Source organism: Haliotis asinina, chromosome 1 (assembly GCF_037392515.1).
Source record: "Haliotis asinina isolate JCU_RB_2024 chromosome 1, JCU_Hal_asi_v2, whole genome shotgun sequence".
Lineage (NCBI taxonomy): Eukaryota > Metazoa > Mollusca > Gastropoda > Lepetellida > Haliotidae > Haliotis > Haliotis asinina.
In genome coordinates, this window is record NC_090280.1 from 105,836,377 (window position 1) to 105,863,726 (window position 27,350).

General features: G+C 42.1%; 1 protein-coding gene across 1 annotated transcript in view; it reads left to right on the plus strand.

Annotated features, from left to right (window-relative positions):
• Positions 1-1,499: 1,499 nt before the first annotated feature.
• The window catches only part of LOC137277925 (uncharacterized), a 56,269-nt gene continuing 30,418 nt past the window's right edge, over positions 1,500-27,350 (plus strand). The window contains exon 1 of the mRNA XM_067809937.1: positions 1,500-1,668. Coding sequence (XP_067666038.1) covers positions 1,500-1,668 — 169 coding nt within the window. The remainder of the gene's footprint in view (positions 1,669-27,350) is intronic.

Sequence of the window (27,350 nt, forward strand, 5' to 3'; positions counted from 1 at the left end):
TTTTCCCGGACAGGCTGTCATGACAGATGCCTTGGTAAGACTGTAGTGAGGCTGAAGGTTTTCCTGGATAGGCTGTCATGACAAATGCCATGGTAAGATTGTAGTGAGGCTGAAGGTTTTCCTGGACAGGCTGTCATGACAGATGCCATGGTAAAATTCTAGTGAGGCTGAATGTATTCCTGGACAGGCTGTTATGACAGATGTTATGGTAAGATTGTAGTGAGGCTGAAGGTTTTCCTGGGCAGGCTGTCATGACAGATGCCTTGGTAAGATTGTAGTGAGGCTGAAGGTTTTCCTGGACAGGCTCTCGTGGCAGATGCCATGGTATGATTGTAGTAAGGCTGAATGTATTCCTGGACAGGCTGTCATGACAGATGCCATGGTAAGATTGTAGTGAGGCTGAAGGTTTTCCTGGACAGGCTGTCAGGACAGATGCCATGGTAAGATTGTAGTGAACCTGAAGGTTTTCCTGGACAGGCTGTCATGACAGATGCCATGGTAAGATTGTAGTGAGGCTGAAGGTTTTCCTGGACAGGGTGTCATGACAGATGCCATGGTAAGATTGTAGTGATGCTGAAGGTTTTCCTGGACAGGCTGTCAGGACAGATGCCATGGTAAGATTGTAGTGAGGCTGAAGGTTTTCCTGGACATGCTGTCATGACAGATGCCATGGTAAGATTGTAGTGAGGCTGAAGGTTTTGCTGGGCAGGCTACGATGGCAGATGCTATGGTGAGACTTTAGTGAGACTGAAGATTTCACTGAGCAGGCTGTGGTGGCAGATGCCATGGTACGACTGTAAGCTACTGAAAGTTTCCGTGAGAGGAAGTAGAACCATGTGTATTTCTGAGAGTAAACCCGTGAAGTGATTAAGTAAGTTGATGACTGTGCATGTTTAGGATTTGTGTGCAATACGGGCTGTCCGATCCTCATTGACTGGTCGCTATGCTTGTGTTTTTCACCATTTTGTTTCTCTGGTCATGGCCGTGTCGATATTCTACAAGAACGAACACATACGAGACACAAAGTTATAACGTTAAGCAAAAGAGCAAAAATGGCTAAATATATGTCGTGATAAATTAATTTGTCAGGAAGGGATGGAAATGTTACATTGGTCTTCTTGAATTCACTGAAAGGTATATACATCTTTATCCCAATTAACTGCAATTTAATTTGATTATACTCTCATCTTAGCATTTTGTAGAATTTCATTGCTGAAAATGCTTGACAGCTTTCAGAGAAATGTAAACAGCATAAATTTATCGACAAAGCGTATGTAAAACCCAGTGAATTACTTAACAATGAGAAAAGTATTTAAAGGCACCATATGGCATACTGCAGAGGAGGCTGGAAGGTTCGGTTGGAAGGTTGACTTCATTCAGAATCAATTTGTTAACCATGCAACATCTGTTTCTACGTGAAAGATAGTGTCAACACCTGTTAGCTGCTTTAGGACCATCGTGGGATGACCCAGATGACAGTCTTGTGAGCCACAGTGAAGATGTACAGCAGCGGACTCCTCCCTGTTCTTCTGGTCCTGTCACTGGCACGGGCAGGCATTTCTCGCACTCTGGATGGCGAGCTTTTAGCTCTTCGTGGACAGCTCCAGACAGCTAAAGCAGATTTCCGGCTTTTGTTCAACATCACCAACGACCAGTGTCCATGTACAGGTGAATAGTTGTTTGTAAGACATACCCCCTGGATGTTCATTGTCGGAGAGTAAACTTCAAGATGGAGTCACTTTGTCAAGTAGTCAGTGAGTGATACTTTTGTAAATATTTTACATGTTTTCGTCATTGTGACTACCCAGGTAACATGTACCACGTGACAAACGTGATAAATGTCTACCTATTAGGCATTAATTCATATCTCGTACTGAGAATTGTTGTGGTGAGGCAAGAGGTAGGCACCCTCATGAGAGCATGTTGTGTTTGTCTCTTTGCCGTGCTTTTTTTTCAACACAAGTTTGAATCAGAATTTCTGCTCGAATAGACAAAATCGAAGACAGGGCTTTTAGTCAAGAAATCCGGTGTCAGGTTATATATTATACTCTGTGACGAGTCCCTACCGGAATCATTACGTCAGTCAATTACTGAGTCAATTCTAAAGTAATGGGTCACAAATATAATCTTAACTCACCGAAGTCTACATACATATATATTGTTACGGTTAAGGATTTACCGTGACAACTGTTTAAGAAATCCCCTTGTAAACCAGCAAAACAGAACAGAGACAGTTCGTTTACGTTCAAATTCTGTGTATTATGTAACGAGAGCAAGGTATACAAAGTCACAAGTCAATAAAACAATGCAGATTTCAGGTACAATTCAAGAGAGACAAAATCTAAGTCAGTGGGTCACAAAATACAATATAGCAAACTCACTCAAAGTCTCTGTGAGAGAGAACAGCTATGGCAGAATGTCAACACAGCGATCGGTGCGACAGCACTTAATGTAGATTCAGGCGTTGACGGGATTTCAAGCGTGGCAGTGATGTGAATGAGAGTGAGTGTCACCCTCTGCACGGCAACCAGCCTTTATATATCTTCACTAAGTCATTTCCCAAAAGTTCGGGCACAAACGAACACCGTCAACACTGTAGTATGCCCTCGAATAAATCTCCCGGAAGTAGACACATCGAAAACAATGAGCAGATAAATTCCGGAAAACCAGAATGCTAAAAGTTATGACGATCTATTAAAACGAAATGGGACCCATCATAATTAATATTCAAAACACTAAATGTTGTGACCCATTAATAATTATTACTAGATATAACTATAATTATAACAAACAGATATAGAAAATACATACTCGTAACAATATGTATATATATTATTGAAGGTTTAAGTAATCTGAAGTAATGCTGCAAAGGCCTGGTTGGACAGCTTTGGTGTGGCCAGCGAATCCTAACTTGAAACGCTGAAGGAAGCAGGCTGCATTTTTTTTGGCAGAATTTTTTTCAGCAGAAATTTCTTGCAGAATTTTTTTCCTACAGAAATCTCCGGCAGAATATTTTATTTCACTACCAGAACTATCTCAATTGAATGAAATTACAGGTATCTTTGGATACCTTATAATGGACTTTCTTTAGATGATGTGTTCTTGATAGTAGATAGTCACAATCATAAAACGATCCAGACAAAAACCATTCTGTGCAAATATCGTAATGACTAAATTTTTGGAAGAGTGTGTATTAAACTCTCCTTTCACTTGTGTCAGATAATTTATGACACATCTGGGTGTGTGGTCGCTTCTTGTTTATTCCAAGTAATTAGCAATCAGAGTGATCAACCACAGGGAAACTGTAGCGTAAATGGGTTGCACAACACAGAGAAAATGACCAGTATTCTTACATGCGAGCAAAGCGAGCAAAGGCTGCCAACATGCTTTCCTCGCTTCAGATCAAAATATAGTTTTCATGTCAAAATAAAACATCGCCACTCCTTTCTACCGGACGCTGACAGCGGCCCTGAGGCGAAGAACGAGCTGAATACCACGAGTGGCTCTTAAAACGTTGAATAAAACATATTTCACGTGAGTAACTATGAAACATTGGGTAGGAAATGTGAGAGCACAAACAAATGAGGAAATGGGAGTGTACCTTTGATGGTGACTATTTGTTTATTTTGAGATGAAAAATATTTTTCAATGAAAAGTGAGGAAAGTATGTTACCAACCTTTGCTCAGTTCGCTCGAATATATACTCAAGGTAAAATTTGAAGCAACATCCGTATTTTGAGACAAGGTCTATTTCTACATGTTTCTATAAGTATCACAATTAACGTGTACTAGTCTAAAATGATTTCCTAATACATGTTTAATCATCTTGTGCCCTACTTCCGTGATAAAAATGTGTGTTGACAATAATCGGGATCATTTATTCCATTTAACGTCACATGGGCAATATTTCAGCCATATCGTGACGAGAACATTTAACATGAAATGGTATACATTCATATCATAAAAATCTGTCAACAAAGGACAGTAAAACGACTACAATATCACAGAGAATGTAAAACTAGTAATTAGATCTAAAACAGTTCAACTATAAGAGGACAATGCAATATAAAAATGGGCTATGGATTGCCAACAACTGAAGGTAGATCCATACTAGGGACCATGGGGACTTACATTACTTTTGCTACCTACATGGACCCTAGCTGGATTTACACCATCCCTTCAGTCATTGGCTTTTATGCGGAGAATTAGCCATACCTTAAAATGACAAAAATACTGCGATTAGAAACCTGGAAACCTTAAATTTACATCAAATGTTTCGGGACTTACGTACCCTCTTAGGAGGACAATAATTTTACAGTATTTTAACCCCCTTTGAGGGTACAGCCACTAACAAAATGAGTTACTAATTTAAACTTCCAATAATAAAATATATATCTATTTACAGATCAGCTAACAGATCTAATGCTTGTAAAATCCTATGATTAAATGAGAACTAGTATTGTTAAAAAGATCCTTCATTGTTCTTGAATTGAAATAAGTGTCCCTTGTGATGGAATACTCAACACAGTCAAGCAAGATGTGCTTGACTGTGATTCTTTCATCACAAGGGATACAAAACGGAGGATCCTCACCTTTTAGTATATATTCGTGCGTGTATCTTGTGTGGCCAATGCGACATCGTCGCATAATGACCTCTTAAAATCTCTACTGACAACCCAAGTAGGTATAACCAATATAGGGTTTTATCGCATGTAATTTGTTTATACCTTCTTGGGTGTCCCACTTCTTTTGCATCAGATTTGCATTGATTAGTTTCTGACTTCGTAAACTGTGTAAGCGTTAAATCAACCTTTGGCCTCACTAGTTGCCAAGGAGGAGAAGAAAGCAAACGCGAAGGATATATAGTCTCCAGCTCAATGCCAGCACCAGAAAGGAATGGTTTCACTCTATGCCCAAGAGGTGGAACAAGAGAAGATTTCTTAGTATATAAATCCCCATAGAGGGGATTAAAGACACAGTTAAAGCAGGGTTAGACTTGTTAGAAAAAAAAGTTTTGTAATATATTGTACAGATAATTTTATACGGCGTTGTGAAAGAGATGGTTCATCTGCCTCGACGTAAAGACTGTCCACGGGAGAAGTTCTGAAGAATCCGAGACAAAGTCTAACACCTTGGTGGTGGACAGAATCCAATAGTATTAAGTTGCTTTTACAGGCTCCCCCATATACGATGGACCCATAATCAAGCTTTGAGCAGAACAAAAGTCATGCAAATCTTTTAAAATTCCATGTTTCCATGTTGTGTCATACGCTTTTTCTAAATCGAAACATATTGTTGTCTATTAATTATGGCATTTTTAACAAAAGATTCTAAACGCACTAAATGATCGATAGTACTTCTGTTTTTACGGAAACCGCATTGTATATCTGTTATTAGGTTATTGGTTTCCAAGTAGGAAACAAGTGGATTGTCTATCATGCGTTCCATAGTCTTGCAAGCACAGCTAGTTAGTGAAACGGGCCTATAGTCAGAAGGATTAGTGTGATCACGTCCAGGTTTAGGGATGGGAACAATAATAGCATCACGCCACGAGGAAGGGAATTTTCCACTTGTCCAAATGTTATCAAAAATATATAATAATGTCTCCAAACATGAGTCTGGCAAGTGTTTCAGGAGTTGATAATGTATACCATCAGCTCCAGAAGCAGTATCGTGAGCCTGATCAAGAGCAGTGTGAAGTTCATGTACTGAGAATGTTTCATTGTAGTCTTCTCCATCATCTGAATTGAATGTTTTTGATATTTTTGGAATTCAGGTACATAATTAGATGAGGAAGAGTGTTTGGCCAACGTTTCACCAAGTTTATTTGCAATATCTAGTCAATAATTGGTTCCCATCTTTCAGATGATGGATGCTAGATTTAGATCCCTTACCCTTGATTTTCTGGATCTTATTCAACACCTTTGATATCGGTGGACACAAATTAACTTTTGAGAAATAGTTTTGCCAAGTGTGGCGTTTACTTTGCTTGAAAGTACGTCGAGCTTTTGCGTTCAAAATTTTAAATTTATATAAATTGTGGACCATAGGATGGCGACGAAAGTAATGTTCAGCTTTCTTCTGTCCCTTCCTTGCCTGTTTGCATTTATCTGTAAACAATGGTTTTCGTATGTGAGGAACTGAAGAGAACTTTGGGATACAATCTTCAGCTATGGTATGTAGCTTATCTGAACAACAGTTAATGGCATCAGGAATATCATTAAAAAGGTAAGGTTTAAGTTGTTCAGCGCAGAGAATTTCATACAGAGGCCAGTTAGCCTTTTGAAAATTCCATCTTGATGATGGAGGAACGTCAGATGGATTCACGGGCTTTAGTATTGCTGGGAAATGGTCCCTTCCACAGAGGACTGACCATTCATTCAATAGGTTGGAGTCAGTAAAAGACAAATCAAGAGATGAATATGTTCCTGTGCCAGGGTGTGAATACATATTTGAACCGTCATTATAAATGCATAGATCATTATTTGAAATGAAATCCTCCAGTAATTTACCTTTAGTGTTTGTATTACTACTGCCCAAGAGTGGATTGTGCCCATTTAAATCACCCATGATTATACAGGGTTTAGGGAGTTCATCACACAGAGCCTGCAGATCAGCTTGCTGAACAGATCAGGAAGGCGAAATATACAAAGAGCAAAGAGTAACTGCAACATGCAAAGTAAGTCTTACAGCAACGGCCTGGAGATTTGTTTTAAGTAGAACTGGACTGTGGATTACATCATTCCGAACAAGGATTGAAGATCCTCCAGTGGCTTTTCCACCCGGAGGAGAAAAACAATGATAAGCATTATATTGACGTAATTCAAAAAGATCAGTCTGCTTGAGATATGTCACTTGTAAACAGAATGCTGACGGTTTAAAATCTTGGACTAAAAGATGTAAATCGTTTAAATTTGTCCTGAGTCCTCTACAGTTCCATTGTATTAGAGGTGAAGAAACAATCTGTATGGGGGATGAACAGGAGATTGACCCCTTACCTTCCCGGACAAGCTATGTGTCCTTCTATGGTTGTGGTCGGATATATCCATGTCTTCGAGTGATCCAAATTTGTTAAATATCTGGACCTGATTATTGGCCCCTTTCGGCGTTCTACCACTTTGATTCTTTCTATTTGTTTCAGCTCTAGTTTTGGATTTCATTTTTTCAAGTTTTGTCTCATTTATGTCTGATTTTGATTTTTGAGATGAGGTCGTATTATGAGAAGAGGACGAATCCTTACCGCTAGATGGCATAGACTGATTTAGGGTTTGTCAACCGGATGTTTGTGTACAATTCTCTCTAATTGCGGTAGGGATCAAGGTTGGAGCAGAAGATTTTGCCCAAGTGTATTCAGTCTGGCAAGCTACCAATTTACATGGAAGAGGTCTGGGAGTTGTAGCAGAAGCCACAGGAGAAGCAGTAGTGGCAGCATAAGATAGGCCGGTAGATTCCTCAGCAATGACGTATTTTTTAGCCTCGGAAAAGGTGATATTTCGTTCATGTTTGACACGAGAAATGTTTGATTGGAGTTTCCATGTCGGGCATTCTCTGGAAGACGAGGGATGACTGTCAGAACAATTGACGCAAGCACATGGGCTATTGCACAGTGTACTGTCTTTCCCTCCACATCGGTGGCAGGCAGCTGGAATATGGCAAGAGTTGGAACCATGGCCATACTTTTGGCAAGTGTAACATCTTAGGGGATTTGAAATGTAGGCATCTACCCTTAGTTCACAATAACCAGCTTTAAGTGAGTTTGGGCGGGATGGAAGACAGAACGTAAACAAGTACGTATTGTTTTTACAATTTCATCTTCTCTTTTGAATGTAAATCGTTTGACAGCAGTGACTGCTTGAGAGTGTAACTCGGAAACAACGTCTGTTTCAGTCATGTCAGATAGGCAACGTCCTGTAACACGAACGATGCCTTTGCTATTGTTGAGTGTCCTGTGAGACGACACCTTAACAGGGACATTGGCCAGAGATTTAGTCGAAAGCAGAATTTGTGACTGAATTTGTTTCTTGCATTCAATAAAGAGAGATCCTGATCGTAATTTTTTAACTTTTTTGACTTCACCAGCCAGACCTTCTATGCCTTTCGCAATGGCAGAAGGATTCAATTTAAGAGGTCCATCATTTGGATCAGAGATGACAAGAAAGCGAGACCAATTTGCAGGATTTGAGAAAGCTGTAGTATCTTCATCCTCTGACGAGAATGAATCATATGATTCATGCGAACGTTTTCTTAAGTGGGGGTGCCATGATTGTATTAAATTGGATTCACTCTCCTAGCTCCCCACCCACCATGGAGTGTCAAAAAGGCCGATGTTTTTGTCTGTGGATCTCCGTCAGACGGCACCAAGGATACTAGGAGAGTATACTCAAGCAGTAAAATGCCCAAAAAGGATAGATCCCACCAGCTTGACCCATGAGCCACCGCCTTCTGGCATACTCTAGGCAAATTGTAAAAACAAGACTTTTAGCAAATGTGAAATAGCCAAGACCACACAATAATTTTTGAAAAGTCAAAAGTGTGCAAAAATAAGTATCATGCACAGGGCTTGGCGTGACCAAGCGATTGGTCGAACCAGACCTATTCGACCACCCGGCAGAGTCAGGGCCAAAGTGGTGTATTGAGCAACAGGAACACGATTACACGCCCCTATTGGCCTCAACCACCAGGATCCCTTTCTCCGCCGACACAGGGCCACAACCCATGGCCAATGGGCTGGTGGACCAAATATCCCCCTGTGTCCACAACGGGGGTGAACGGCTCTCAGCGTTACCCAGCACCCACCACGAGGAGGTGGGCGTTCACCGGTTCCTATTCCATTTTAGAAAGATAAGGTCAAATCAACAAAAAAAAGTGTTGTCTAAAAAGTATTCACATTTTGTTAAAGAAATGTCAGCACTTTGCCAATTCCATCATGTCACATTGAAGTCCATCATGTCCTGTAATGAAATCCACTGTTAACGTTTCTGCATAGTGGATCTTTAGCGTCAGTAGTGGGTGTATCCACCACGAGCCTGACCCACCTCTCGACAATGCCGTCGCATTGATACCACCAGATTATGCAGGAACTGCATTGGCAGATTAGATTGTTCCATTTGTCTAAGACAACCTGTCTCAGTTCGCGAACGTTGGTCAGAGGCTGATCTCTTGAGGAAATGCTCCTCCCAATGGCATCCCAGGCGTGCTCTGTTGGATTAAGATCTGGACTGACACTTGGTCAGTCAAGGGAATCGATGTTGTGCTGCCTTTTGAGGTCAGTAATCATCCCAGCAGGATGGGAGCGAGCATTGTCATCCTGGTAGAGGTAATCAACGTGAGGATTGGCATGCAAAAACGACAGGACAGTGTTGTCGATGATGTCACGACTATACTTCTCTGCATTCATTGTGCCTTGGATGACTTTGATGTCTACTTTCTGGTCATGACAGAAGGCTGCCAACACCATGGCTGACCCACCACCTCCAGCTACTGTTGTCAGTATGTTTTGAGCATTAAGTGCTGTGTTGGGAAGACGTCTCACCCATAAGCGGTTGTCAGCAACGTACAGATTGAATCTCGACTCGTCAGACCAAATGACACGTCGCCATGTGCGCAAATTCCAGTTAAGTTGTGCCTGTGCCCAAACCAGACAAAGACACATGTGATTATTGCTCAGTCGGGGTCGTTTCAAGGATGACGAGCTCGTAAACCAGTGGCTACAAGACGTTTGTTAACCAACTCCAGCGACACAATTACTCCTTTTGTTTGCTACCACCACTGACAGAGTTGATTGGCTGACCAGAATGGTTCCTGACGTACCATACGAAGTAAACGTCTATCATCCCTCAAATTGGTCTTTTTGACACGACCTCTTCCAGTGGCGACCTTGACTTCACTGGTTGTGCGATGTTTTTTAAGCAACCTGCTTACAATGCTACGGCAAACAACTCTAGTCTGTCACCATGCTGAAAGTCACCATGTTTAGTCTGTGAAAAACTAAACATGCCAGTTTACGGTGGTGCAAAACCAAGAATAGAGCACCAATGCGTTAAAAAGCGATAGAAACTATGTCGAGCCTCTGTACCGAGACTATTTAAAGTTGTTCAAAAAAGAACACTCTACGTCTTAGGAATAACCCGGAGGTTGACCTCTTTAACAAGCAAGCTAAAAATCCACTCACCTTGTCAACTCTAGCCTGTCAGCATGCTGAAAGTCACCATGTTTAGTCTGTGAAAAAATAAACATGCCAGTCTACGGTGGTGCAAAACAAGAATAGAGCACCAACTGGCTTTGTTTTGGTGTATTCCCTGAGTATCTGCTCTCTGGATTGTGCAGTTGTTAACAGCGGTGTCCACTCAGGGATAACCAAACAGGAACGATGACCACTTATAGAGACAACCACCAGCAATTAATAGGTGTGAAAACTCGGTGGCCACTTCGGCATAAATCATTGTTTCAAAGAGGCAATTACATTTTCGCGTGTATTGTCACTTTGAACACTGATGCATCGCCTCATCTGCTACGCTGGTCTTGTCGAGCATGTTGATGAATTCAAATTATGGCTCACATGTCTTACACTGTTAATATTGTCTGTATCTGGTATATGTCCGGTTTCGTCTCTATTTGCCTATATCTCTATTCGCCTTCAACCAATATCGCATACAAAAACAATGGAGGCTTATTAGGATTAGAATATGAACCCCAATATTGTTAAATTAATCTTGCACGACTATTGTTATGAGTGAATTTAGTTTTACGTTCCGCTCAGCAATATTTCAGCTAGATGGCGGAAGTCTGTAAATAACCGAGTCTGAACCAAACAATCCAGTGATCAACAGCGTGGACATCGATCTGCGCAATTGCTAACCGATGACGTATGTCAACCAGGTCACCATGACCATAGCCGCCTTTCGCAGAAGCACAGGTTGCTGTGAAGACCTGTTGTACCCCGGATCTTCACGGGTTGTAAGGGTATGTAGCTGAGTAGTGATGATTCGTTGATCACGCTGAGTGCCTGTTATTTGGAATAAACATGAAGCTACCACTCATGCAGGAGTGTCATAATTTATTATAGTCTCTAATTTTATTCAATTAGAGAATTCTGGTCGTGAAATATAACATTCTGCCAGAAATGTCTGCAGGAAAATAAATTCTGCCAGAAATGTCTGCGGGAAAAAAATTCTGCCAGAAATTTCTGTAAAAATGCATTTTCAGAGCCAATTAGTGAGCTTATTAACACGTGAACACACTCGCACATGAATTGTTCGTGTTCATCTCCTCGAGATCCTTCCAATCATATGAAATATGTCCTTGTAGCTTGCTCCCTGCAGCATGTCAAGTTAGGACTGGCTGGCCATTCCTAAGTTGTCCCACCCGGCCTTTGCAGGTAGCAAAGTATTATGAGGTTTAACATAACATACCTTATAGTAGGGATTACACTTTCTGAGTAAAGTGCGGAATCTAGTACTTTTTGGGGTTGAGTCGCATCCACTGCAAGGTCCACAAATATGCAAGTCGCATAACTGGTAGTCTATACTGTGGATTTCGTGTACTCCTCTGCTAAGTGTAAATTGGCACGGCTTCCACGAGAGTAAGCTATGGTTACCTAATGCCATTCAGAAAGTATATATTCTAGTACTTTAGCTGGGCTGACTTTGTGTGCAAACCTTAACCCTACCCTTGACTGACGATGTGGATACATAGACCGTAGATACCATAAGAGATACTGGAGCCCCCAGACTCTTATGCTAGAAGAAGATCTGACAAAACTTATGCAGGATCCAGTGTGGTTATAGTCACATTGGTGGTGGTTACATTAAGGTACCTCTTCATAAAGTTCATGTGAAGTCAGATTAAGTGACAGGATCTATTAGGGTTGGAATCATGTTGCCAGTACTATACCAGATTTATCACTTATTATGGGCAATGGTATTGCAGAGGATAAGCGTGTAACTGACTATCTAAGGTTCGTGAGATACCATGTGATATGCCGAGACGAGTTAAATGTGTACCCTTCTGGTGCAGGTACTATGACTATGACACAACAGAGAGAGAAGGTCTAAGAGAAAGTCTGACATTCCTAGACCCGGAGAAAGTGATTTATCTTAGCCTCGTATCAGTCATCTTGATAAAGCTGAGAATATGACACATTCCAGTGTTAATAAGATGAAACTGATAAAGGGGCAGATTTGTCACTTTTTGTGAAGATACTATGAGGCAAAGCTTGTTTCAAATAAGAAATGGTAACATGTTAAATGTGCTGGTGACAATTGTTTTGACAATTTACACAAATGATTTTCAACGGGCAAAACTTCTTTTTAATGGGAATCTCTAATAAGCTAAAGCACAAAGGAAACAACTCAAAGTCATTGATTTTACAAAACGACAAACCACCATTGTGAAAAAGGACTGTGATTTCTGTAAGAGGTGTATGGTTAACATACACTCAATCATTTCATTGGAGTAACAACAACAAATCCACTGAGTCACTGTGTAAATGGTGGAATGAAGTGTCCACTCATCGATCATAAATGTATACAAACAACACACGTGATCAGTGTCTGGTATGTCCTCCATGGGCATCAATGTAAGTCCCTAACTCTACAAAGAGCTGAGAACATCAGACGCCGTATACCTTGGTCCGAGATTCTTTGCCATTCCCCTGTTCTGTGGATGGACAGAAGCAGATAATGGCGGTTTCTTCGTTTTGTTTGATCCTTACTATAATGAAAATTCTGGTTCAAGGCAATCGCTACGAGACTACATGGAGACTTCCTTCAGTAAAAAGATCTGTAATGCGTGGATCTTTGCTTGCTGCTGACATTAAGTCGTCAAGCACAACGTTTACAACACTGGCGTGTAGAAACTCATCCTTTTTGAGGTGAGAAGATATGTCTTGATGAAATTCAACATAGGGATAAAGCACCCAGATTGTATCACCTATTTCAGCACGGCTCCCTTGGGAGCTGCATTCGCCGCCTTACACGCGCATCCTGCATGTCGTTGGATAGCGGGACCCTTGCGCGTCACGTAGAATTTTTCCGTTTCTTTTTTGGCAAATTTATAGCCGAGCAATTAAGGTTTCTGTGACTTTAGGCCGTCTGAATTTCTTCCACAGAAGTCTCGGTGGAAGACTTTTCTTCCACCCAGCCTCCGGTGGAAGTCGCTCGCGCCATTGTATTTTGGAAGCCTTTTACTTTGTGATATCTATGCATGTTATACATGGTTGGAAACCCGATCCAACGCTCTCTCCAAAAATGCAAACGTGATTCTAATGCTGCCCCTGGTAACCAGTCCAGATTGAATCTCCGAAATAATGGTTTGTGTAATTATGTTGAACTTCAATTCTTCTAAATCACAGCAGTCATCATGCCACCATAGTCCGGTCATGATGTAATGGGAACCACTCTTACGATTCACCTCAGAAAATGCATTTCTATACTACGTTTGAAAGCCATTTAAAGTGTGTGTCAGGCAGTGTATAACACGCACCCGTTGCGCATTTAGTGGTGGAGCTATATGGGTATTAATGTGCGAAATGCAACAAATACCGTAGGTGATATAGATTGGCGGAATTTAGATGAATCTGTTCACCGGCTATACCGGCGTCGTTAATATTTACAACTATAAAGCATTTGCAAGGTGATTCATGTGGGATTCTGAAAATGTGTAACATGCTGGTGTGCAACATTAGACAATCGCGCTACACGGGAATCAATATACATGACAGAGCTAAAGTTGCAATGAATTGGAATAAAGCCATAAAAGCAACGCCTGTAGTCTTAATATATAAACTTTTATTGCGGTGGAAAGCCCCTGAAAGTGCGGTTCTGCCAAGGTGTAATGTGTATTCGAGTCGCGTCTGAGGGTCAAGCAATGCGCGCCATTATGTAAATGCATTTGCGCTAATGGCGAGTAAAGTAGTCGGGGATCCGGCGCGCGTCTCCCGTCCGTGTTACGGCAGCTATAATTTCACGATCCACCATCCAAAATTTAATGTTTAACATTCATCTGAAAGCCCTTGAAAGTGATTCTCTGCCAAATTATAACGGACATTCGAGGAACATGAGATAATCAGGCAATGCGCGTCATTACGTAACTGTTCTTGTGCGACTGGTAGGTAAAAAACGGGGATCTGGCGCTTGCCTTCCGCCAGCTATTATTTCATTATCCTTCATCCAAAATGAAAGATTTAAAATGCCCTTGAAAGTGCGGTTGTGCCAAGGTGTGACGTGCATTCGTGTCACCTCAGACAGTCAAGCCATGCGCGTCATTATGCAACTGCACTTGCACTAATGGCGGGAAAAGTCGGGGGTCTGGCGCACGTCTCCCGTCAGTGTTACGGCACCTATAATTTCACGATCCATCATCCACAATTTAACGTTTCAAATGCATCTGAAAGCCCTCTATGTTAGGTTATAATATGCATTCAAGGAACGTCTTTTAATCAGGCAATGCGCGGCGTTATGTAACTGTAATTGTGCGTCTGGCTGGTAGAAATGGTTATCTGGCGTGGATGTTTCCTCAGCTGTTACTTCAGCATAAGAAATCAAAGGTGTAAAAGGGGTCGGTAATACCTTGAAAATGTGGATGCGCCAAGGTATACTGTGCATTCGAATAAACGTTCCATTATATAACGACGCGCATCAAGTAGACAAGATGGCGCCATGCTCTGACAACTGTAACTTATCACATAGGCCGCCTCTGTCTGGCCACTTAATTACTCTGTTGCGGTCGCAACTCCTTATCATCATTATTTTCATAACTTCTTTCAGATCTGTCCGCATGGACTGATTGTATATACACGTTCTCCCCTACCTTCCTGTAAACTTAATTATTACCTGATTAGCTGTACAGTATGGTTCAAAATTATTGAGAATAGCTAAAGCATTTCATATTATTAAACGAGAACAAATCAGATAAAATTTAATGTATTGTGAAAGTGAACTGACCTTTTCATGTTGTGTAGGTAACAATTTAATATTTTATCAAGTCTCCTTGAGCTTCACGGCACAGTCTAAGACGGGTAGGCATACTTCCTATCAGAGAGGTTAGTGTCTCGTGAGTTATGCTGTCCCAGTATCGGACCACTTCTCTCTTCATGTCTTCAATTTTTGTCAACCCCTTTTGATTCACACATTCCTTCATCATCCCCCAAATGTTCTCAATGGGATTTAAGTCAGGACTATATGCAGGAAATGGTAATGCAGTCACATTTTTCTCCTGAAACCACTGCTTGGCATGTTTTGCGGTGTGTTTAGGATCATTATCTTGCTGCAAAATCCAGTCATTTCCATAAAACACATGTGCACTTGGAAGGAGAAAATTATCTAATATGTTAGTGTAGCGTTGACTTGTCAGATTTCCCTCAAACACACACAGCGGGGTCGTTCCTAATAAGGATATCCCTCCCCATACATGAAACTTTGGGCTGTATTTAGGTCGTCGATACAACGGTGCTGACGCAGACTTTGTCCATATTTTCACATTATTGGGATATACCCATATTGAGCTTTCATCAGTAAAAATCACATTTTCCCAGTCAAAGTTTTCATGTGCCAAACACCACTCAACACGCCTGTCTTTATGTTCTTGTTTCATGAGAGGAGAAGGAATTCCAGTCTTTTTCTCCCATCCAAGATCAATCAAATTTCTTCTAACTGTACATTTTGATACAACTGTTGATCCCCTTTCTATCATTTCATACCTGATGTTGGAGATGCTTGCCCTTTGCTTTTTAGACGCTAAAATTCCCAGCCGGACGCGATCTGAGAAGTCCAATTTTCTGGGTCTCCCTGCTCCTTTCTGGTGCCCCAAATCCTTTCCCTCTTTCAAATTCTTCCTAATCCTATACACAGTAGAAAGAGGAGTTCCTGTCCTCTCTGCCAATGTATTTACATCATCAATTCCTTGATTACACAACTCAAAAATCAACCTTCTTTTATCTTCAGTAGACATTGTTGACAGTGCTGAGGAAAATGACGTCTGCTACAAATTCAGGGGAGGTAACTCTAATTGTACTATACTCAGTAGCCCAAGATGAGTTACCTCCCTTATACCATTACTTAGTTTTAAGTATCAGTGAATCAGTTGAGGTGTTAGGATAGCTCAAAGTAAGAAGAAAAATTCTCAATAATTATGAACCAGACTATATATCACTCGTCTGTGTTCACATCTCCGTACCCTGGAGATGCTACTTATTAGCAAATGTAATTTCGTCACCTGCCTTGCTCTCTTATGGTTATAATCACTCAGCTTGGGTCACTTCCTTTTGACATGCCGCTACTTTGTGATTTTAAACCTCGTCGCCCCACTGACTTCAACTTTGTGTATAAAATTTCTTTGGCATGGGCAATTCACACCTTTTGGCATGCTCATGCCCCTCCAAATGGACATCACACATGGAATGTAGATGGACAATTCCAGTTTCCTCCTCCCCCGTAGAAACATCCGGCTTGGCCACGTGAACTTCATCTAAACCATTCCATTGGTTGTCTGACCGCGACGTGGTAATATAAGGGAATGCATTTCACTGCATTTCATCATCACAGACCAAGTGTGTTAGTGGATCACTACCAGTCAGCGTTGGCAATCACCATTGGCAAGTGGACTTTACTTTTATTTCTTCTCGTTTGTTCTTAATTTCTGCATTTTTCAGTCATTTACGTTGCTCACTTTATCAAACTGATACTAAACATTACTAGGTTTATTCCCTAAATAGACATATTGTATAAGCAGTTTATTTCTTAATTTGTCCAAGACTGTGACATCCAGACCCTCTTCTATTGTGCCCAATCATTCCCAGAAAGTAAGTGTCCCAGCAATATAATAAAGTATGCCTTCCACAAACATATCGGTCGTTTGTCAAAAGTGTAAAACATAATACAAAGGCATCGCACATTTAAAGCAATGTTATCCTGGTAGTTCTACTCCTGGTCTACACGCTATACACGCCCAAAATCGCCGCCGTAGCGAGTCCTATACTGCTACACAGCTTGTGTCAATGTCGGCTCTATTGGCATTTTGTGGCACATACAGTGTCAACAAAAATCAAATCCCTGATTACATCAGGGTACTTAAACACTTTGGCCACACAATTCAAGGAGAGGACGCATCTGCAGCCTCTCCTTCAACTAGTAATCCATTGCCGAGTACCAGTGCTGGTTTAACTGGGTCTACCAGAAGTGGTACTCGGTATAATTACAAACAAAACACAGTCAGGGCTAATCTTACAAACACTGGCTTATACGATAGGTTTCCTGAAAGTGAGCCAACACTTCCAGGGTTTTACCAATATTTAACCAATATTCTTAAACATGTTTCCCCAAATAGTAATATGGCTTGTATCAACTTTGATATATTTGAGCACGTAGATGAAATTAATTATTTTAACACGGTCCTTTCACAAAATGGGGTTTCTGCAGGTGGCATTAAAAATTACATGTCAGCTGTCAAATCCTTTCTCAGTTACTGTCAAACGTATGTTCAAATGTCCCCAAGGGTTTTCGATAATTTGCGGAGGTTTACAAGTGCTACGCATTGTTCATATACAATTGTCTGTAGCCAGTATAAACGCGAAGAGGTCCGTAAATCTGTTACAGAATTCAGAGATGAAACTGTAGCGGCCTCAAAATTTCAAGTCCCGTGCTGGGATTCGAACGACGGACCCTCTGATCCGAGGTCGGACGCCTTGTCCACATGACCAAAGAGGTTAACCCCGTCAGCAAGCTGACAAGGTAAGGATGTCATCTGTGGGATGACTCCACGCCCTGCTACAAAACCAAACAACCGCCGCCCATTTTCGTTGTTCAAAAGGGGTACACCGATCCTGCAACCAGACAAGAGGTGAGGGACATCCCGGACCGGGCCAAGGCAGATCAACTTCCATCTGAGAACGATCAGCACCTGGTGATGCGGTACTTGTCTTGTGGGATAATTCAACTTGGACATGCCCAAAGACCTTCAGTGGCGTCGCGTATGAAGTTGGCAGATTTCAATAAGGCACGGTGTGTTGCGGGGAGGTACCAACTTTCTTTCATGGACCCCAAGACGTCCATGAGCTTCCTGGTCATCCTAAGCTTGTCCAAAGAGGATTACGACATGTTCAGGTCTTTGAATGTCATTTAGAAGTGTAAATACATAAGAATGAAGATTTTATGGATATCAACTTCTTTATGAGATTACACAACGTTTCGGAGTTAATGCTTACTCCTTCATCAGGTGTCATTTAGAAGTGTAAATACATAAGAATGAAGATTTTATGGATATCAACTTCTTTATGAGATTACACAACGTTTCGGAGTTAATGCTTACTCCTTCATCACCTGATGAAGGAGTAAGCATTAACTCCGAAACGTTGTGTAATCTCATAAAGAAGTTGATATCCATAAAATCTTCATTCTTATGACATGTTCAGGGATTACCGCCAATATGTATGTGGTGACATGCCTGAAGATGCTCTACCGGACAAATCGCCTTTCTTCAGAAGAGTGGACGGCACTGAAGTGGGAAACATGTGTCTCGAGTTGGCCCGCTAACAGAGGACAAGAGGTTTCCTTAAACCCAACTGGGAAACCGAACGGAGGACATTTACGGCCACGGATGTTCGGAAAGCTTTGGAGACTGAAGTGGCAAGGCAGCATCCCAATGACGCTGCAAAACGTAAGATGGCCAGTGACTATCTTGCACATGGCCAAAAGACTGTCAATAGGTACTAAGCTAAGAAGATTCCCTTACAGGCTGCTAGTGAGTGTGCTTTTGTGCAAGATGGTATCCAACTAGCTGCGGGTACATCAAACGCTGAGGTATCTGCATCGGCGTCAGTTCCAACAGATTCCTCCATCCAGCTCCAGCCCCAGCCCCAGTCCCAACACCCTGAAGGTAGGGGGAAGGGAAAAGCAAAGGTAAAGGCAAGTTCATAAAGCCCAAAAGGTGAGAAACAAGTAGATCATGGAAAGTAGGGGGAAGGGTGAAAGTAGGCCGGAAAGTAGATAAAGTCAAATCCGTAGGATAGAAGTAGTAGGTTATAGCCTGTAATTCCGTAACCGTATGTCAGTTTCGACCCATTAGGTTTATACAGCAGTAGTAAAGGGGTTCGCTGTTCGAACTTGCTGTTGTGGGAATGGTGCAGGAAAAGCCAAATGGCACTAGACCAGAGAGTAGGTCAAACCAAAACCGTAGGATAGAAGTAGTAGGTTATAGCCTGTAATTCCATAACCTAATGTCAGTTTCGACCTATTAGGTTTATACAGCAGTAGTAAAGGGGTTCGCTGTTCGAACTTGCTGTTGTGGGAATGGTGCAGGAGAAGAAAAATGGCACTCTTAAAAGAGCAACCTCCACGTGGTGAGTGCTGGTTAACACACATAGCTCATAATATATTTGGTTCAGTTATACAATTCTTTATGTATCTAATGTGTTATGTCTTTTTCAGCTATATTTTTCTACATCCGTTCTGCGCTATAACAGTCATTTCAAATGCAATGCATTTAAAACGATGTTTCGTTTATGTGGTTCCGCAAAAGCCTATTTCATGATATATTTGGTTCAAACATACAATTCTTTATATATCTAATATAGTATATCTTTTTCAGCTATATTTTTTTCTATCTATCCTCTGCTTTCAAATGCTAAACACGTCCACGGACATGTCAAGCTGCAAACGTCTGCGTATTATGCGCGTGTCCTGTGCGTCGTCAACACCACCAGCGTATGATTCGTTGGTTAATAATGTCTACATGCCTAATGCGACTTTTAATATCTTATATTCATTAGAAAGAGCATTTCAATTCGCTTCATGTGCGACGTTGAACAAAGATGCTAGGCATGTAATGCCGTATGTCAGTTCCGTCGCAACGGCGCCGGTACCGGAGGTAGACTTTCGTTCTAATTTCGTTGTCCCTGTGCACAGCTGCAACCGTCTGCATATAGTGCCGCTTTTCTATCCCGCTTGACTTCCGCAGCCGACTCATGTCGACCCCGCCAATAACTCCTTATAATTTATCTTTCCTTTCGAAGATCCCTAACATCTATAGAGCATATGAAAGCCCATGGAAATGGGCTTCAAGGCGATGTATAACTGTGCACTGCCATGTCAAGCTGCATACGTCTGCGTGTCATGCCGTGTGTCCTGTGCGTCGCCAACACATCAGTGCATTATTTCTTGGTTAATCATGTGTACACGCCTAATGTGACTTTTAGTATCTTATATTCATTAGAAAGAGCATTTCAATTCGCTTCTGGTGGTGTATGGCATGTGCATGTGGGACGTTGAGCAAAGATGCTAGGCATGTTCGTATGTAATGCCGCATGTCAGTTCCGTCGCAACGGCGTCAGTACCGGAAGTAGACTTTCGTCCTAATTTCTTTATCCCTTATTGGATTTCTAATATCTATGATTCATTTGAAAGGTCTTTCCATGCAATGTTGTGCATAGCTGTCCGTATGTAATCCGCATGTTAGTTCAGTTGCGACGGCGCCGCTAGCGGAAGTAAACTTTCGTTCTAATTTCGTTTTCCCTCATTGGATTTCTAATATTTCTATGATTCATTTGAAAGGTCTTTCCATGGGGTTCTAGCGATGCATAACATGCACGTCTGCAGTGTTGTGTATAGCTGTCCGTATGTAATGCCGCATGCTATTTCCGTTTCAAAGGATCGGTAATCGGAAGTTAAGTTCGTTGATAATTTGTATATCGTTTTTGCGATCCTAAATGTCCATAATGCATATGAATGCCCTTTCAAATCTGCTTCTAACGACGTATCACATGTACATATGCAATGCTTTTTGGAGACGCTACACACGTCCGTATATACCGCCGCTTTTTGCGTCTGCGGCCTTTCAACGGCGCATTTGCTCTCGTGTTGCCTTATTGCGTCTTTTTTTGCTTCTAACTGCAGCACTCTAGTCTGTAGCATAAATTTTTTGGTATCATTAGAAAGCTGTTCTGGTAAAGAAAATTGTAAAGTATATCGCACAATTTGTTCGAAAAAATAGTCGTTTTTTGCTGTACTTTTTAAGAAAATACTATGTAACTTCTTTTCTAAAAGTCAGATGTCAAATTGGATGGTATTGCCAAAAAGCCCATGTAATGGCGGAGGTACATGCAAAATTTCATTGCTCTATCTTTTCAAATAAAGTAAATCTAAACTTTTTAAAATGTGTACTATCGTCAGGTGAAAGTTTAACTATCCAACGTATTCACGTAGTTTTCTACACAAGGGGAACCCGAGCCACACTGGCCACTGCTCGGAATTTTGCCTACGTTCCCCGGGCACGAACGTAGACGGGACGGGAACGGCGATGCGGAAGTTGCGACGCTGCCCTCTGCCCACGGAGGTTGGAAAGATGGAAGTCCCAAGGTAGTGCATAGGGGGATAATTCCAACCTCCACCATGATCAAGCACTTGGTTGACGTATTGGTTAGCGTGAGTAACGGCGCGCGACGTTGTTCATACTATTCATCATTCGTTCTGCCGAAGACGCTCGATCTATAAGCGGCCATGGTGTAGCAGAACTGAAACATATCGAATCTTGACAGGGGGCTCAATTGCGAGTTTGCGAGAAGCAGAACGAAATGCTGGTGTTGCATAGCAGGCGAGGGGACGACCCCGAGAGGAGAGGCGATGATGGTGAAAGGGTATCTGGCGCAGGCGAACCGGTTCGTGTCTGGATTCGCCCGCGAGCAAGTGCATACGCCGATGATTTTACCTAGAAGCAGGCGATGTCTCAGCCACGAAGCGGGCAAAACACCGGTGTTGCACAGAGGTTGAGGGGACGACCACGAGAGGAGAGGCGATGATGGTGAAAGGGTAACTGGCGCAGGCGAACCGGTTCGTGTCTGGATTCGCCCGCGAGCAAGTGCATACGCCGATGATTTTACCTAGAAGCAGGCGATGTCTCAGCCACGAAGCGTGCAAAACACCGGTGTTGCACAGAGGTTGAGGGGGCGACCCCGAGAGGAGAGGCGATGATGGCCAAACGGTAGCTGACGCAGGCAAACCCGTTCGAGTCTTGATTTGCCCGTGAGCAAGTGTAGACTCTGCTGACTTTTGCCTAGAGATGGGTGATAGTGCCGGAAGCAGAGCGACATGTTGGTGTTGCATAGCAGGCGAGGGAACAATCCCGAGAGGAGAGGCGATGATGGTGAAAGGGTAGCTGGCGCAAGCGAACCGGTTCGAGTCTTGATTCGCCCGCGAGCAAGTGCATACGCCGGTGATTTTACCTAGAAGCAGGTGATGTCTCAGCCACGAAGCGGGCAAAACACTGGTGTTGCACAGAGGTTGAGGGGGCGACCCCGAGAGGAGAGGCGATGATGGCCAAACGGTAGCTGACGCAGGCAAACCCGTTCGAGTCTTGATTTGCCCGTGAGCAAGTGTAGACTCTGCTGACTTTTGCCTAGAGATGGGTGATAGTGCCGGAGGCAGAGCGAGATGCTGGTGTTGCATAGCAGGCGAGGGGACGATCCCGAGTGGAGAGGCGATGATGGTGAAAGGGTAACTGGCGCAGGCAAACCCGTTCGAGTCTTGACAGGAGGCTCTAAGTCGATTTGGTGGTAATTGTTCATGATTTGCCGTGTCATATCTCTGCGATTCCCTAAGGTGTGGCATATGGGAAATGAGCGGTCTATTGCTGTAGTGTCTACAGCTATTTACGTGAGACATCTACTTGATGGGTAGATGCGACGGGATGACATGCCAGACGGACATTGACGTTTTGCGACCTTTTGTTATGTATGTTGATGTAAACTGAAGTATGTGTCGTTCACGTGTAGCAGCTCAACTGCCAACAGTAATTGAAGTACCACGACCTCCTTCCTACGTCGACTCAAGTGTGCCTTCACAGCAATCAGACTTTGGAATGAAAGTTGTATCCTTCCAAGTTTCATGATTTGTATGATACATTTGTGTTAACATATTTGAGGTATCTGTCCATTATGTACGGCAATTGTATGGGTATTCAATAATTCGTGAGCTATGGTTATCATGGTGCATGCTAGATTAAAAGGACAACCTAACACTGTTCCCTTCTAATCCAAACCATTCACCTGCAATCAAAATAACAAAAAATGAAAACGGAAAGTCTACGTCCTTCTCTCTACACTAAATCACTAAGCTATTCCGAATTAACCTAAATGACATAACCTTAAAGCTAAAAGCATCAACACTGAGAATGTTAAAACTAAACCGCTAACCCAAACCTAAATGACATAAATTTAAAGCTAAAACCATGAATACCGCGGTGCGTATAACTGAATAATAAACACTGACAATGACAGAACGTAAAACTGGAGATAAATGCCAAACTAAAAGTACAACAGTAACGCGCCTAAAACACTAACCCCAAACCAAAAACATTAAATTAACGTGAAAAATATACCAACAGAGAGAAAGTGACTACGAAACTCAAACATTACCAACTCAAAACAAAAACACCTAACACTTCTAATAAAAACTAAAAGCGCGAAATAAACAAAGTAGGTGCAAATGGGTAGGTGATGTAACCCTTGACACAAGTGAAATGCTATACTTGCATCAAGGTCTACAAAGTCAGTCGGTCGGCCTAGGCATTGACAATATGTTACCAGGTGAAGGTGACATATTTTCAATGCCTACAAACTGGCCCGGAAAAATTGTCTTCAATTCCAGCTGGTGTGATCCTTAATACCGTGTTTCCATGTTTGCCGATAGTTGATGTTGTATGGAAGTTGTTTGATGTTGCATGGAAATGTAGCCTTGGTATTGTCTTTAATTCCATCTGGAGAGAAACCGAAGACACAGCTTTTGTGATTCTTAGTGTTACTAAAGGTCACCCTCAAACAAGACAAACACAATCACATCACATCACTACATTGTCTGGAATTGTGCCGTGACTGGTGTCATGTTTGCAGAAGCACTTGTTGGAGTGGGACACACAAGCTTGGCTGTGATGTTTTGATAGTAATGCGTAATCCGTGAGTTTCTGGGTGAGACATGGAAGCCAACCAAAGTGGCGGCAATTACGACTGAAAGCACCAATCATTGAATCGTTGTTTTATCCCATAACTGAACGAGATGAGTGAGTCGTGTCAGGCTTAAGCTAACAACAGGTCTCAATCCATGAACGATTGATCCTGTGAAATCAATACAGAGCTCAGTACAAACACTTATCATTGACCCAGGCTATATATACTTAGCAGTCAGATACGAGCATCACGGCACTTGTGCTGATATTATTTGACACAACTCATTGTCAGAAATCTTTCATGAAGACTAACTTCATTCAAGTCTTGGCCTGCGCACTTTTTGAATCCTGTTTCAAAGCCACTGCACTTTGCCATCCTATGGCATAGTTTCGTGCGGCGACTTGTTCAAGTCTGTCCCCCTCCACATGGCATCCTCAGTACCGTGCGTGGGATCGGAGGGGCGACCGTCGCTCGGATGAAAGCAGAGGTGGATGCCCTTGATGCAGTTTTTCAGGGCATTGTGTTCTTTCAAGTGGGAGAGAACGACGTGTCGGCCTCTACTGATCCTCGGGACCTGGTCGAAGACTTGCTGGATCTTCTGGATTACCTTCGGTGGAAACGGCCAGGCTCCAAGGCAGTGATAGGGAGTCTGTTTCCGAGGGTAAAACCAAGGAACATGACGGTCTATACCTAGATGTTGCGACGCCGTCTGGATGCCACCCTTTGGGAACACAGCCAGCACATGAGGATGGGACCTGCGCTGCTAGCCAAGGATGGCGTACACCTGACACCAAAAGCTAATGGGCAGTTCTGGTTTTCAATTCGTAAGTGTATGTGTAGGTATGTTTAATCACTCACTCACTCCACCCATCCACTCCTTGTGATATCAAATAAGCTGTTTTGCATCCCGCCGCACGCACAGGCTTTGGCTTTGGGTGGCTTTAAGGGTGGGAAAACATGACGGCAGCCACACGTGTCGCACATGACGCGAAAGTCAAGACACGGGGCTTCCGACCCATGTCAAAGACAAAACCCTGGGGTTGATGTACGAAACATGACAAGTACCTACAACGTGAAAAACTGCCATAAATCGGCAGGCCAAGACACAGGGCTTCCGATCCAGAGTAAAATCAAAACCCTGGGGTCGTTGTACGAAACATGACAAATACCCGCAGCGTGAAAAGCTGCCAAAAATCGAGTTACATCGGATTAAAAAGCGTCCCGACGTCGAACCTGTCGACGACAGGTCATTTCTGATGACACCACCAGAGAGCCCTGGAAACCAGCTTTACGTCGATGTGCAGCATAGGAATGGGACGTGCATGGTCAGCGCCCAGGCGGCCGTTAAGTGATGGCACCCTACGTCTCTTGCCCTCTGATATAGGACCCCCGTGAATCAGCAACACAGAACAAAGAAAAATCTAAAACATTCAAATATTGTATTATTAACAAGTCAATTTTACAATATTGATTTCAAATACAATACAAGTGAGACAAAATCTACGGCAATGGGTCACAAAAATATATAATATAACAAACTCACCAAAGTCTTAGTGCGAGAGAGAAAGTTATGCGGAATGTAACACAGCGAGAGGTCTGGCAGCAGTAGATCAGGCGGTGACAGATTTGTTGGCGATGTAAATTGTGTGAATTTCCGTCCGAGCATGGCAACTAGCCTTTATATATATATTCATTTCTCGAAAGTCAGCAAATAGACAGTTAATTTCCGAACCGCCTGCTACCAAAATCTTAAAAATGCGATCCATCATAATTATTATTCAAAACACTAAACATTGGGAACCAATAATGATTATTACTTAATTAATAGCAAAATATACAGAACATACACATTCATAACAACCAATACTACAGCGACTTAGTGGGCGAAAAATGCAAACTATACTGGTAGAGGTTGCACCAGCACCAATTCCAAAGGATACAACCACACTTCTGGCTGTCAATCCTTGGGCAAAATACATTTGGAGAAGGTTTGCTGCTACGCTATTCCAAGGGAAAGCAAGAATCTGCTGCCAGTGGGGAAAGAAGGCCATCCAGCTACAGACAGGGAAATACCAGCATGTGGATACTTTCTAGAGAAGAAAATGGAAAAACTTGGTGGGGTAGAAACCCTGCAGAAAACAGGCAACTGGAGAGTGAGGCTTAGAAAAGACGCAAAATGACACAGCAAAAATAAATTAGTTTCCGTTTTTGCGGAAACCCAATGGATACTGGGTAATATAGGTTTCCACTGGGTTTCAGTACATGGAAACACGCCATAAGAGTTTCCGTATAGTTTACAAAACTGAAACTAACAAGTCTTAGTTTCCATCATGTTTCTGCTACTGAAACTGTCTTTAGGAGTTTCCACTTGGTTTCAGTTCGTTGAAACATTCATAGTAAGAAGAACTTGATTTCCGCTGTCGCGGAAACCTAGTGGATACTAGGTAATGTAGGTTTCCTGCATAAAACAAGTGGAAAACATCATCGATGGTTTCCATTAGTGAGATCTTGAATGAAACGATTGTAGAAAATAAATGTGACTCTATATGCATATATCCAGAGACCAACATTAAACTGTCTATGTGCTGTGTTCAACTTGGTAATCTCAGTGTTTCTGTACACAAGAATTCAAATAGAGGATATTGTCACATAAAATAATATTAACTTCAGGACAACGGAAACCTAACTGAAAGAGTATGGAAACGTAAGATTCTACGTACTCAGTCTCTTTTAGGTTTTGTTTCGGAAACTTAGGAAAAATCTTGTGCCATTGAGTTTCAGTTTCCATTTGTGATATTTCTCAACGTGGTACATACTGATATACAGTAACTGGGAGTGGTCAGGCATGTTACATATAACTGTACCAAAAAGAACAATATGTTCGTGAACGTTCTGGGGCAGAATTATATTTTGTAAAGCAACATAATACGAGACACAACAAATCTGTTTTCGTGAATTTATATAATTTGTTCTAGGGTACATACAATATAAGTGAATCATATTTCACACACATTTGCCCCAACTGTAACTTGTTGTCTGTCTCGCCTTGAAGAACTTCCCGGTGAAAAGAAACTTGAAATGCAATGACTTTTTATAATGTTATTACAAGAAAAATGAAAACAAAACATAGATATCAAACTTAAAACAAGCTAACGTTAACCATTAGGTTATTACCTTGTTCGAGGAATGTACCCATGAATATTCACACGAAAGAGTCAACTGGAGCTGACAAAAGACCTGTTCCGTGTCATGTGCCCTTTTTTAGGTTGTTTTGTTTTTCGCATTGTTGTATCTTTTCAACGAACACCTGGCAGTTTAGTGGGGGCATGTTGTGACAAGGTATTAACTGGCTCTTAGCCCCAGCAGCTATTACTGTCTGCAGCTGACAGTGAACTGTGTTTAATGATGGAGTTTTTTTGCA